A 14,538-nucleotide genomic window follows, 5' to 3' on the forward strand; every position below is an offset into this window, starting at 1 on the left:
ACGCCTGGCTAATTTTTGTATTTTTAGTAGAGACGGGGTTTCACCATGTTGCTCAGGCTGGTCTCGAACTCCTGACCTCGTGATCTGCCCGCCTCAGACTCCCAAAGTGCTGGGGCATAAGCCACCGCACCCGGCCTTAATGGTCTTTTTAAAAATCCTTTGATGTCTTCTCATTGCTCATACTTTTGTTTACTTTCTTAATTTTAAAAATAGGTTATACATGAAAATGACAAAATTCAAAAGGGTATACAATCTTATATACTTTAAAATATACTTTACTTAGTCTATCCTATATACTTTAAAATGTATTTTACTTAGTCTAATCAGCCTTGATCATTTATTTATACGTGAGGCATGACAGGAAGAAATTGAGGCACAGAGTTGGTATCCAATGGAAGGCCACCCATTGATGGAGAAACCAAACCCCAGTGAGTAAAACCAGACTTTGTCTTTCAGAATTCTTGTGCATAAAAGAAGTTGGGTAGATTCATCCTGATGCCACTGGATATTTTTCATTTTTTTTCTTTACTTTTTGTATGCCTGCCAGTCTCAGTGAAAGATAAGGATCAGGGTTCAGAAAGCCTAACTATTGTGTCGTTTCCCAGGATGGAGAGCACTATCATTTGGTTCACATTTTTATTAAAATAAGATGAGTGATTCACTCACATTACAGGCAAAGGATCCTTTACCAGGAAACCATACTTTGAAAAACAAAGCTGATGGCTTTAAGGAACAGTAACTACTAACATCAATTTCCTTTCCCATCAAGTCCCAAAAGAGTCACACTCTTCTTTCTCTAGCTGCCTCATTCTCTTCCCGATACATATCCATATAATTATAGATAGGGTACATTACATATACCCACAAAAGACAAAACAGCAGGAAAGACAAAGGTGGATTCATCTGAAGAGATGTGTGTGTTTATCTATATCCAGTCTTCTTTCTGGTTCTTGCTGTTTCTGTTCCTTACGTCTGTTTTTTTAGTTGATAGGTAGCCGTAAATCCATCATCATTGGTGGAAGCTAGTGGATTCTGACGAGAAAACAGGCTGTGGTCTTCATAAGCACGCCTACATGCTGGCCACCACCCTCCCCTGCTCGCACACCCATCAAGAACTGGAGAACTTAGATTGTTGCTTTTTTATTTTTAGTCTGTCTTGGTTCCACTCACCCTCAGTGAGTAACCCCGTTAGCCACTGCTTCTGTTTATATTTATTTAGAAAAGAAGGAAAATGCATTTTAAGAAAATCAAATGCATAATCTGTTCCACTTCTTATTTATTCTGTGGCTGCTTTGGACAGTGGAAAGCTCAGAGGAAGTATAATAACTTTTATTCATTTTTGTTTTCTGTGGCTTGCTCTCTTAAGTTCTCATCAGACAGCTTTGCTAATAACATAAAATTTCATCCTAATGATAAGCCTGATTTTAAATTGCAAAGAAAAAGGTAGTGGGGCCAGGAGCAGTGGCTCACGCCTGTAATCCCAGCACTTTGGGAGGCCAAGGCTGGCAGATCACTTGAGGTCAAGAGTTCAAGACCAGCCTGGCTAAGATGGCGAAACCCCGTCTCTACTAAAAATACAAAAATTAGCCGGGCACGGTGGCACGTGCCTGTAATCCCAGCTACATGGGAGGCTGAGGCACGAGAATTGCTTGAACCCAGGAGGCAGAGGTTGTAGTGAGCTAAGATTGTACCGCTGTATTCCATCCCGGGTGACAGAGCAAGACTCTGTCTCAAAAAAAAAAAAAAAGTGGGAAGTATTTTTTATATATATAAATGAAATATACTTTTCTCTTCCTAATCTGTGTCTAGTCCTGTTAAAATTGCAGATACAGGCTTATAATGGCTTCAACTGTTTATTACTTTTGTTGTCTCTTCTCTATTTTCTTATAGGCATCAGTAGCAAGTCACTTAAAATAGAAAGGGCCTGTCAGTTTGAGGGGAAGCAAGTTACAAGCCAGACAGACTACATCTGACCCTGGAGCCACCCTAGGACAAAAAGTGATAGAAAGAGATGGAATAGCTAGTGGGAGATTTAAATGTTCACAGTAATAATCACTGGCCAGGTGCAGTAGCTCACACCTATAATCCCAATACTTTGGGAGGCCAAGGCAGAAGGATCATTTGAGGCCAGGATTTCCAGAGCAACCTGGGCAACATATCAAGACTCTGTCTCTAGAAAAAATAAAAATGAAAAAATTAGCCAGGCATGATGGTGCATGCCTGTAGTCTAACTACTTCCCGCCTAGGCTAAGGCAGGAAGAGCTCTTGAACCCAAGGAATTCCAGGCTGCAGCGAGCTATGATCATACCACTGCACTCCAGCCTGGGTAACAGAGCGAGACCCTATCTCTAAAAAAATTAAAATAATGGCCAGCACGGTGGCTTATGCTTGTAATCCCAGCACTTTGGGAGACCGAGGCAGGTGGATTACTTGAGCTCAGGAATTTGAGACCAGCCTGAGCAATATGGCGAAACCTTGTCTCTACAAAATATACAAAAATTAGCCAGGCATGGTGGTGTGTGACTGTGGTCACAGCTATTTGGGGAGCTGAGGTGGGGGGGATTGCTTGAGCCCAGGAGGTGGAGGTTGCAGTGAGCCAACATGACGCCACCGCACTCCAGCCTGGGCAACAGAGCAAGATCCTATCTCAAAAAAAAAAAAAAGAATAAAATTAAATAATAAACAAAATAATAATAGCCAGTTGCAGCTAACATTTACTGGGTTCTCACTGTGGGAATTCACTGTGCCAGGTGTTTTTCATCCATAGACGAAGGAAAAGCAGGTTGGGTTCCCAGAGACTTACAGCAAAAAGAAAAGGACATCATAGGGAGCCAGTCTGTGTAGCACAGAAAGGCCAGCCTTTGAATGAGAAGGCTTGATCTGATCCAGGAACTACCACTTATGCGGCAATTTTGTCCCTTGCTTGAGCCTCATTTTCCATGTCTATAAAAATGGGAATTAATACCATTTTCTTTTCCCTGCCCCACAAAATTCTTATGGGGATCAAAAGTGATAATGCATATGAAAATGGTTTGCATAATTCTACACTGTCTGCAAATATGAGCCATCAGCACTATTAAAAGTGAGGCAATAGAGGATTGGCAGTGCACTGACAGTCTGGGAAAGTGGCGCACCTGCCTTCAGGCAGGAACTCTGTTATTCATTCATCAATAAAGAACAAAGGCTTGACAAAATAATCATGAGATAAGAAATAAGATCGTTTCAGCCACCCACTGGCTGGAGCTGAAGGAGAACTGTGATAAATTGTGCCTTTTGTTATGCAGGTGCCATCCCACCTGTGTCTGTGTGCCTTAAATGAAGGAAAGTAATAAAAGTAATAACAAGAGCAGGTACTGTTGATTGGATGCTTATCTATGCCATGTACCAGCACCTTAATTTACCATCTCTTCCTTTAAAAAAAAAAAAAGATTTTTTAATCCTCTCAAAAATTCATGATTAGCATTATCATTATTCATACCATTATTACTATTATTCACTGTCATTTTCAATTGGCTTGCCTAATGTCACATGGCTAGTTAGCAGAAGAACCAGGATTTGGACCCAGATCGGCTGATTCAGGAGCCTTGATTATTATTATTATTATTTTTTTTTTGAGATGGAGTCTCGCTGTGTCATGTTGCCCAGACTGGAGTGCAGTGGTGTGATCTTGGCTCACTGCAACCTCCACCTCCCAGGTTCAAGCAGTTCTCCTGCTTCAGCCTCCTAAGTAGCTGGGATTACAGGCATGCGCCACCAGGCCCAGCTACTTTTTGTATTTTTAGTATAGACGAGGTTTCACCATGTTGGCCAGGCTGGTCTTGAACTCCTGACCAAGTGATCTGCCCGCCTCTGGCTCCCAAAGTGCTGGGATTACAGGTGTGAGCCACCATGCCCAGCCTTAGCCTGTACTCTTAACCATTGCACTATGTAAGACCCACTTAGGTTTTAGGGCCTAACTGCCCTTTGTAGAGCTCTAGAGTTTTAAGGTAGCACCTCAGGCCTTCTTTCCTCGACTTCTCGTCTGGGTGAGAGCTGTTGAAGAGAAAGTTGGCTAAAAAAGGCTTTGTTTTTATAAATATTAAATATTGAGATTCCTTACAAGATTTTCATTTGTTATCTCTTTGAGACAGGGTCTCACTCAGTCACCCAGGCTGGGGCACAGTGGTGCAATCATGGCTCATTGCAGCCTTAACATCCTAGGTTCAAGCCATCCTCCCATCTCAGTCTCTTGAGTAGCTGGGACTACAGGCGTGTGCCACCATGCACAGCTAATTTTTTCATTTTTATTTTTTGTGGAGATGAGGTCTCACTATGTTGCCCAGGCTGGTCTTGAACTCCTGGGTTCAAGCGATTCTCCCGTCTTGGCCTCCCAAAGTGCCGGGATTACAAGCATGAGCCATTGCGCCAGACCTAGATTTCTATTTTTTTAAATGTATATATATTAAAACATTTTTTTCAGGCCGGGAGCAGTGGCTCACAACATCCTTATTTTACAGGTGAGAAAACTGAGGCCTAGAAAAATTGTGCCCAGATAGGTATAATCCTTTGCTGAAGTCAGACCAAGTTCTTTTCTCTATCATGATGTGTCTCTGTAGTAAACTTTTGCCCCCCTAAAACAACATAAAAACCTTCATTCTGGCTTTAAACACCCCCCAGAAATAAATTTAAAATTCTGCCTCTTTTTCAAAGGTTGAGTGAGGTATATCACCATTGGGAGGGTGTGATGTTTTCTCTTGCCTTTAGTCACCATTAGGAGGGATTAAGGTTTATTCTCCAGTTTAGCTCTTGTGCCCGTTTAACCATTTCTGTTCAATTAAGAACAGGAATGGGTTGCAGGAGTTTGTAACAACACCTGCTTCTTGGAGGAGAATTATAACTTGGCCCTGAGTTGTCCGTTTCAAAGGGCCCACCCTGTCCTCCTGTTTCCAAAGAAAAACGGGAAGTGGTAACACCTGGTGGAGCTGCATGAGCACGTGAGTGGTGGTGCAAATTCTAGGCTGGAGTCACTTCTTTGATGGGCTGCCGGAGCCTTTGAGAGCTTATGGTGCCAAGATCCTGCTCTACATTTTGGTGTCCAAAACTGCCTTCCATTTCCTCAATAATGGGTAGGAAACTGTGTCCATGCCAGAGTAGCTAGCCCCGTTGCTATTAGAGAGGCTTTCTTTTCTCCTAGCACTGGTGCCTCCTTCCACAATGCATACGGCTGCCCACCCTCGCCATATGCAGCCTGTGTTTCATATCCTCACACTTTCTAAGACAGGACCTCCCCCAGAACAAAGCCTTGCCTTGGTCCTCCAATCCCTAATGGCCCCATCGTGATGAACAGACCCCCAAGGGTTCGACACAGTATAGGGGATTCTTATCAGACCAGGCCTGTGGTTTAAGCCACCAGTGGTGGTTCAGGATGGCCATGGTTAGCCTAAAAACCTGATCAGATTGCCATGGTATGTCCTACATGACCCTGGGTAGAATGTTGAGATCCTGGTTAGAAATGCCTGCATTTCTTTAAATCTTTACCTGCTGTATATAAACAGTTCCTGGAGAGTTGTTTTTGTTCATTTTAAACGTTGCCATAAAATTGTTACTGTGTCTGATTTAATACTTTGCCTAGAACAAAGATACTGCCAAATAGAAATAGACTAAATACATTTCTAGCTTGGTGTCTGGCTTAGTCATAATAAAATATAAAACTAAAGGGGCAGCCGGGTGCGGTGGCTCACGCCTATAATCCCAGCACTTTGGGAGGCCGAGGCGGGCGGATCACGAGGTCAAGAGATGGAGACCATCCTGGCCAACATGGTGAAACCCCATCTCTACTAAAAGTACAAAAATTAGCCAGGCATGGTGGCAGACACCTGTAGTCCCAGGTACTCGGGAGGCTGAGGTAGGAGACTTGCTTGAACTCGGGAGGCAGCGTTTGCAGTGAGCCGAGATAGCGCCACTGCTCTTCAGCCTGGCGACAGAGCAAGACTCTGTCTCAAAAAAAAAAAAAAAACAAAAAAAAACTAAAGGGGCTTTCTGCCCCCATTGGAACACACTGAAGATGCTCTGGGGAGTAATGAGCTGGCAAAGGGTAGTGTTCATAATGGCCCAAATACTTTACCCCACAGGTGTCATTCGAGGCCATTGCCTCTCATTCCTTTTGTAAGGTCATTTCCCATTCAGTCAACTAATTATCATTTCCCTCCATTTATAATATAAAACAACAGTGCTGCCAGAGGAGATAAAATTGAGTAACACAGCCTTCTCTTCTTCTGGGGCTTTGCTTGACAGGAACATGGCCCTAGTAGGGTAGCAATCTTTCTGTGACATGTGATACCAACTGCTACATGGGGAGTGAAGTCGTCAGATGACTTGCCTCCTTCTTCCCTTCCCCCACACTGTCCCTCACTCCCTTCCCCCTCCTCACAGAGTAGCACTGAGAAGTATTTACTCAGCTGTGGCCTGGTAACAAAGCCTTGGTGCCCTAGGGATTGGAAGGGGTGGTGTGGTCATGCCCTGAACTATCCATGTCCTTCCGAGCATCTCTTGGCAGAGCAGCCTGGCTGAGGATGAGTGTCATTTAGAGTGAGCCTTCACAACCCCTGCATAAAAGAACATAAAAACAGTTGCAGCTGAAAATTGGAGAGTCCACACATGGGCTGTGGTATTCTCTGGCCTCTGTGGTAGTACTATTGAGATCATGCAGCCAACAAACTAGAGGCTGTTCAGTCCTCTGGGACTCCCATGGCTTGTAGCATTTCATTATCTTTAGCTCTTGTCCAGCACTAGCTCACTCAACCAACATATAGGCACTCACACAAATGAATTTAGACTGAGCCCCATTTCATCCCCCATAAATTTAGAGCTAAAAGTCTTTGCCTTCAGGCTTTAGGGAAGGTTTTCTCTGAAGGAATGAATATATGGCCCCACTTCCTTCCATCCGGCACTCCTCCATGGGTCTTCTTTAGTGACACCACTGTGATCCTGGCAAAGGTACCATTTCCCAGGAAGAGGAGAGGTATCCGATCTACAGCTATATTCCACCACAGTTCTGAGCAAATGTGGACACGCACGGTGGTCTGCAAGGAGGATGTAGAAATGACTAAGCTGCTCCCACAGAGCTTCAGAAGCAGGACTTGCCACAGCAAGAAGGCAGACCAGATATCAAAAAGACATCCTTTTCCTACAAATGAGAATGAGTTAGCCCTTGAATATATTGGGAATCAATAATTTCTGACTAATTTTCTTAGCTAAAGTAAATTCATCTAACACTCTCTAGGATTAGAGTGGATATAACCAACAGAAGAATATTTTGAGTCAGGGCAGTGCTTATCTTGAAAGCAGTAGTATTCATGCTAGAGTTGTAACAGCAATAAAGTGAATTTCTGTGAAGTGAACCCTAGGCTTCCTTTGGTTTTCATGGAAAAATCAGTGACATGGCCTGGCGCAGTAGCTCATGCCTGTAATCCCAGCACTTTGGGAGGCTGAGGCGGGTGGATCACCTGAGGTCAGGAGTTCGAGACCAGCCTGGCCAACATGGTGAAACCTCACCTCTACTAAAAATACAAAAATTAGCCTGGCGTGGTGGTGCGTGTCTGTAATCCCAGCTACTCGGGAGGCTGAGGCAGGAGAATCGCTTGAACCCAGTAAGCAGAGGTTGCCATGAGCTGAGATTGTGCCACTGCACTCCAGCCTGGGTGACAGAGTGAGACTCTGTTAAAAAAAAAAAAGAGGAAAATCAGTGATACATTCTTATGAAAAGAAATATTCAAGCTGATTGAACTGAGCACTTGATGCAAAGGCCAACAAGCCCATGAAGTGTAGTACACTGGTCATGGTTTATCATGTTTACTGACAGTTATAGTACCTAGCACGTAGGGGATTTTCCTTTTTTCACACTTTACAACTCCTGGTTTCTCCTCATACCCCTGTAATTTTGCAGAAATGCCTCCTGTGCCTGGAGACCCCCTATCTTTGTGTTCACACAGTGACCAGAACTTTTTCCCTATGAATTTTTATTTGGGTCACTGTGTGAGGCATGTTTTTATTTATTCATTCCTTCAACAGGTGTTTACTGCAATGCACCAGGCATTGTGCTAATTGCTTTAGCTAAGTTCAAAGATTCCTTAATTTCAGGACTTCAAGTTTTAATCAGTTAATAATTATAAAATAATGCTACCACTTATTGAGCACTTTGCTAACTTTTTTCAGAAAAGTGTATATGTTACCTCTTTTGATCTTTTACAACAATTCCATTAGGTAGGTACTGTAGTTCTTACACTTTTAAGACAAGGAAACCAAGGTTCAGGGAAGTTGTACAGCTTGTCTAAGTCATGCTGGTGGCAAGTAGTGGAGCCAGGTTTTTGAAGCCAGGTCATCTGATTGCAAAGTCAGAGTTCTGCACTAATACAGCTGCCCTACCCAACTACCCTGTGCTGTTTAAAGTGGCCTGCCTGAAGGGTACCTGTATGTTTAACTTAGAAAGTCTGTCAGTCACCTGGTGTGAATAATCCTAACATCAGAAGTCCTTCACAAACCAGCTGGATCCCACCTGCTAGGGTGGAACTTGCAGGACCTTCAGAACCTGTGCTAGGCCTAGGTCTGAATCTCAGCCCTCTTCCTAGCTGTTTCCTTGAGAAAATGATTACACCTCACTGAGCCCTAGTTTCTTTATTTCTAAAATAATAATAGCAAGTACTAACAGATGGCCCTTATGATGGGTCAGACACTGTTCTAAGCACTTTACATTAACTCATAACAACTCTGCAATGTTCATACTGTCATTTCATAGATGGGGAAACTGAGGCATGGAGCGCTTAAAAGTCAAGTAACTTGAAGTCAGTGGCAAAGCTAGGATTTGGACCCGAACAATCTAACTCCAAAGTCCATGCTATTAACCACAATGCTATGCTGTGCTGCCTCTGGAGAAGATAGGATCAAGGGTGTAAAACACCTCTGGTCTGGAGCCAGCCACACAATTGGTGAGACTAGTGCAAGGCTTAGAAGAAGAAAGTTTAGCAGTCTGACCACCCACAAAAGGAGACACACAAATTTGTGGAGAGTGTTCTGATTTTGATCTTACACCAAAGCCTTATTATGTCTTTGCCTTTGAACTTGCAGGACCTACTGGCTGACACTCTTCTAATTGTGGGGGGATCTAGAGAAGGTGTCTACTGATACACAATACTTACCTCCCCTGCACCTGCCAGGTAGAAGAGTGGCTGGCAGGTGGGTGGGGATGAGAGACCACGGTGTGGCCACCAGCACAGTGGTCCCCCAGCCCATGCCCTCTGGCCTGAGGCTGCTGTGCTGGAGCCTCAGTCTTCCCTGTTGACAGTAATTAGAACTTTTCAGACTCGGTTTCTTACATGGAAAATCTCAATTCACTTGAATTGTCTCCTTGATCCAGTTCATCTGGAGCTATTTAGTTCCTGCAGTTAGTTTGGAGGGGAAAACAAGCTCTTAAGCCTCACACATTATAGCTGATAAGATCAAGGTGCTGACAGTGTTAGCTGGGTAGGCTTTGGAGCCAGACTGCCTGGGTTTGAATTCCAGTTCTACCTCTTAAGTGTGCACAATCTGAGTTTTTGTGTCTGTGAAATGAGGATAATAGTCGTGAAGATTAGTGAGGTGACATATGTAAACCCCTTAGAACAGTGCCTCCCCAAGACCAAGTGCTCAATAAATGTTAGCTGTGTTATTGTTAAGCCCCTCCTGCCATCAGCCTCCCTTCTCTCCCTCCCACCCTGAGATCTTGCTCAGGGAAGACAGGTCCCCTTCCTCTCCCCTACCCTGGACCCTCCTCTCCTTCCTTGCTCACCAGCTTATTTCATCCCTCTAAACTTTCTCATCCTCATCTGTGAAATGGGACTAGAAATAATGGAGTCTACTTCATAAGGTAGTATGCTGTGACGGCTAAGTGAGTTAATTTTTTTTTATTTTTTATTTTTTTGAGGGGGGATGGAGTCTCACTCTGTCACCCAGGCTGGAGTGCAATGGCATGACCTCAGCTCACTGCAACCTCTGCCTTCTAGGTTCAAGAGATTCTCCTGCCCCCCAAGTAGCTGGATTACAGGCACCTGCCACCATGCTTGGATAATTTTTGTATTTTTAGTAAAGATGGGTTTTTGCCACGTTGGCCAGGCTGGTCTCGAACTCCTGACCTCAGGTGAACTCCTGCCTCGGCCTCGCAAAGTGCTGGGATTACAGGCGTGAGCCACTGCGCCTGGCCTAAGTGAGTTAATTCAAGAGCTGAGCACAGATCTCCATGGCTACTCACTCTCTTTACAGTTATTGCTGGAGCACAAAGGGCTGCGAGAAGGGCCTTTGAGATCTTGGACAGTTCTAAGAGCCAAAGGGCCCAAAATAGGAGCATTAGGGTGAACTGGTGCCCAAATGCAGGCTGCAGAAGCTAGGGGGACTGCTAGCTTGTTCATCATAATGGGGAGCCTGGAACAGAGCAGGCACATGGGAATAGGAAGTGAGTGACCACTGCAGGAGAGTGTTCAAAACGGATTTGGCTCAGGCAACCCAACAGAGAACTTTCAAGGCAGAAAACTTTTAGGTGTTTAAGTGTCCAAACTCAGCAACAGCCAGGCTCATGCCTGTAATCCCAACACTTTGGGAAGCTGAGGCGGGAAGTTCAAGACTAGCCTGGGTGACGGCACGAGACCCCGTCTCTACAAAAATTTTTTAAATGAGCAGAGTGTGGTGGCATATGCTTGTAGTCCCAGCTACTTGGGAGGCTGAGATGGGAGGATCACTTGAGCTCAGGAGTTCGAGACTGCAGTGAGCTATGCCACTGCACTCCAGCCTGGGTAACAGAGTGAGGCCCCCATCTCAAAACTAATTAATTAATTAATTAATTAAAATTTAAAATAAAAAAAACTCAGCAACAAATACCTTCCTCCTCTCTTCTTCTCACCTCCAGAATTTGAAAACAGAACCAAAACAAACTCCCATTGTTTGATGTTACTAAGTTCTAGACATTCTGCTAAGCACTTTATAGACATCATCTCTCTTACACTTGACTTTAACCCTGAAAAGTGTCAGTGTCACTTGCATTTTACAGATGAGAAACTGAGACTTAGAGAGATTAAGCAATTTGCCCAAGATTACATACCTGGTGAATCGCAGAGCCAAAATTTGAATCCTAGCCTATGGAGCAGAAAGGGAACAAGCTCCCATATGCCTATCAGTGTTCTGATTTTGAAATAAGTCTTACCACTTATAGTTCTCTCAATACCCACTGTACAACAGCTGAGGAGTGTCTCGAAGTAGCAGAAATCATCTGCCCTTGACATTATCTGGTCACTACTTCAGTAGAATTAGAACTCCTCTCTCCACATCCCAACACAGAGTCTGCATGGAAGAATAATAATAACAACTAATAGAACTACTCTCTCCACAATTAAAAGTTGTTTATTTGCTTGCATTTTCATTAATCTCTTTATCTGACTACTGTCCTCACTTAACATTTAGAAGAGTCAAGTTCCAGAAGTGGTGAGCAGGATGTATTCTGTTTTTCATATTTTTAAGAGCTTTTGTTGTGTTAGAGAAGCACGCAGTGATTTTTGTAAATCATTCTTCTGTCCTTGGAAGCAAGTACTTGAAGTACATGAGTTAGAATAATATCAAAAACCTGAAGAGGGCCTAGGGTCTAGAAACCAGGAAGCTAATGTTGACTCCTAGCATTGTCTTTCTTAATTAAGTAACTCTCTCTCTCTCTCTCATTTTTTCATTTTCCTTCATTCTGTTATCTTCCCAAGGATATTTTGTAGGTAATTTGGGGGATAAATGTAAGTTCCTATGAAACACTCTGACTCTCCCTAAGAATGCTATCAGATATATCCACCAAAGTTTAGCCTAGAAAAGCACGATGATTCAAAGATAGAACTTTTCCTTTATTTACTCCCTGCCCTGCCAGAAATCACTCTTCTCTTTTCTCTACATGGGGAGTTCTGGAGTGAGAATAAAGTGGGAACGCATTAGACTCAGTGGATTTTCTCCCTTCCCTTCGCCTTTTTCCTCACCCCAAGCCTGAGACCACGAGTGGCAATGACTCCTTCCCTTGAAGAACAAGACCTCCTGCCAGGCTGTGCCCGAGGTCAGGCAAGTGGGAAGAGGAGAGTGCCACAAAACCATCTTGATCCTTTGACCTATATTGACGCTGAGTCTGTTCCTTTGGTGTTTCTGACTTTGGCAGTGTGGTTAGTCAAACTCTCTGTCCCCACCTTGAATTAAGCTTTGATGAAAAAGTACTAGGAACCCAGGCCTTTCCCTGGAGATTTGGGGTTTTTGTCTTGGAAAAGCATCAACCAAACTAACAGGGGCAGGAGATCTGGATTCCTGTGGCTTGGGCTAACTTAGGTCCAAAGAAACCAAGTGCCTGTGATCATCGTCTTCATTCCCCAAATGTAGCCATGCCCTCTGGATTCCCTCCTCTCACTCATCCTCCTCCCAATTAGGCAGGCTTCCGGGTGGATTGCTCTCACTTTAGCATTACCAGGCCCTTCCATATTCGAAATGCTTTGATATATGATAATACTTACACATTCTTACTCCTTGGCTGATCTAAAATCTTTTGCCTTCAGTACATGCAGCAACAAAATAACTTAAGCACCAGTGTATTTCTTCTCCCTCAGGATCCTATAAATTTCTCTGAGATTCACCTCTCTGGGTTCTCTGCTGGACCACAGAGCCTCATCCTGGCTCACCTCTCCCAAAGCACAAAGCATTGCTTCTGTATATCAGGAATCATTTGGTTGCCTTGACTGTATATCTTGGACCTTTGTCTTGGCTTCCTATAATAGGATGACCAGATTTGTGTTCAGGCATTCAAAAGAAGCCAGCCTGCTGCAGTACTGGATGACAGAGTAATGAGGTCTGTGGGTTTCTATGCTGTACTCTTCTCCCTACACAGCAAGACTGTTTGCGTTAGTACTGCTTCCAGATACTCTGTGGATGGTCTTTGGGCATGTGGTGGGAAACGTTACCATGCCAGAGAATTTCAGCAAATTTAACCGGCTTTGAAATGACTTGTTCTTCCAGATTTTTATATACAAGGAAAACCAAACTAAAGAAGACTGATGAAGGTGACTCTCTTGTTTGCTCTCTTCACCCGACCAATTTTCATACCAGTGAAGCTCCTTTGGTCAAAATGGTGTAACTGGATGCCTCCCACCCTGGAAAAGCTTTGTAGAAATACTGATCTTAAAATCTCACACCTGGAGGTTAGAGACTAGCATACCCTTCACACTGACTTGCTTTTAAAAGAACAGCTCTACCAAGACCAGGTCTGAAACTCATGAAATGAACAAAAAGAGGGCAGTGACTTGAAATGCAGAGACCTAATGTGTTCCTCTCCATTTCCACTTCAGATTTGCTGACCATGAAAGAATATCACTGTTTGCTGCAATTACTGTGTCCTGATTTCCCGCTGGAGCTCACTCAGAAAGCAGCCAGGTACGTCTCCTGGACTCTTGAAACCAACTCAGCTCTCTGTGGGCCACTGCTTCCTAGAGAAACCTGGAGTGTATACAAATGAAAAAAAGGAGCATTTAGGGAAGAAACTGGCAGTGGGAGAGGGGTCTATTTGGGATGTGCCCCAAAACATAATACATTCTGCATTTCCAAAGGGAAGTGAAATGATCCTTTGTGGTTTCTGTGGGGAGCCTCAGGGTCTGAAGATAGAGTTGGAGGGTGGTGAGATGAAGAGGCAGAAAAAGCCCAGACCCCTCCAATACCCACCCCACACACACACCCTAGAGGATATTCTGAGAAAAGAGGGGCTGCATTTGTGTGTTTTCACACTACTGTAAAGATACTACCCAAGACTGGGTAATTTATGAAGAAAAGAGGATTAATTGACTCACAGTTCCACGTGGCCTCAGGAAACTTATAATCGTGGTGGAAGGCAAAGGGGAAGCAAGGACCTTTTTCACATGGTGGTAGGAGAGAGAAGTACAGACAGGGGAAATGTCAGACGCTTATAAAACCATCAAATGTCTTCAGAACTCACTCACTATCACAAGAACAGCATGGGGGAAACTGCCCATGTGATCCAATCACCTTCCACCAGGTCTCCCTCTCAACACCTGGGGATTACAACTCGGGTTGAGATTTAGGTGGGAACACAAAGCCTAACCATATCAGGGGGCAAGGGTTGGCAGTGACTTGTGATGAAGAGAGTTGAGGTTGGGGACTGGAAGGGCATAAAGGTGATAAAGCCCAGTTGAAGGAAAGGCACATTATATTATTTATGCCAGAAGAAGGTTTTCAAGATCAGTCCAGAACCAGGACTTGGCAGAAATAGTTAGAAGCCCCTAATTTCTGTGTTGGGTTTCACCATCATTCACAATTTTTAACCACATGAGGTAATTGGACTATGCCTCAGTTAACTTTTACTTACTTAACTCAAAACCTGAGCTAGGCCAGACACAGTGGCTCACGCCTGTAATCCCAGCGTTTGGGAGGCCAAGGCAGGCAGATCACCTGAAGCCAGGTATTCAAGACCAGCCTGGCCTACATGGTGAAACTCCATCTCTACTAAAAATA

General features: G+C 43.9%; 1 protein-coding gene across 5 annotated transcripts in view; it reads left to right on the forward strand.

Moving 5' to 3' along the window:
* Positions 1–14,538, forward strand: part of CSTPP1 (centriolar satellite-associated tubulin polyglutamylase complex regulator 1) — a 220,960-nt gene that overhangs the window by 183,038 nt on the left and 23,384 nt on the right. For all 5 annotated transcript variants that reach the window (XM_008968125.6, XM_034932501.3, XM_008968124.3 and 2 more), the window contains one exon: positions 13,362–13,446. In XM_008968125.6, coding sequence (XP_008966373.2) covers positions 13,362–13,446 — 85 coding nt within the window. The remainder of the gene's footprint in view (positions 1–13,361; positions 13,447–14,538) is intronic.

This window comes from Pan paniscus, chromosome 9 (assembly GCF_029289425.2).
Source record: "Pan paniscus chromosome 9, NHGRI_mPanPan1-v2.0_pri, whole genome shotgun sequence".
NCBI lineage: Eukaryota > Metazoa > Chordata > Mammalia > Primates > Hominidae > Pan > Pan paniscus.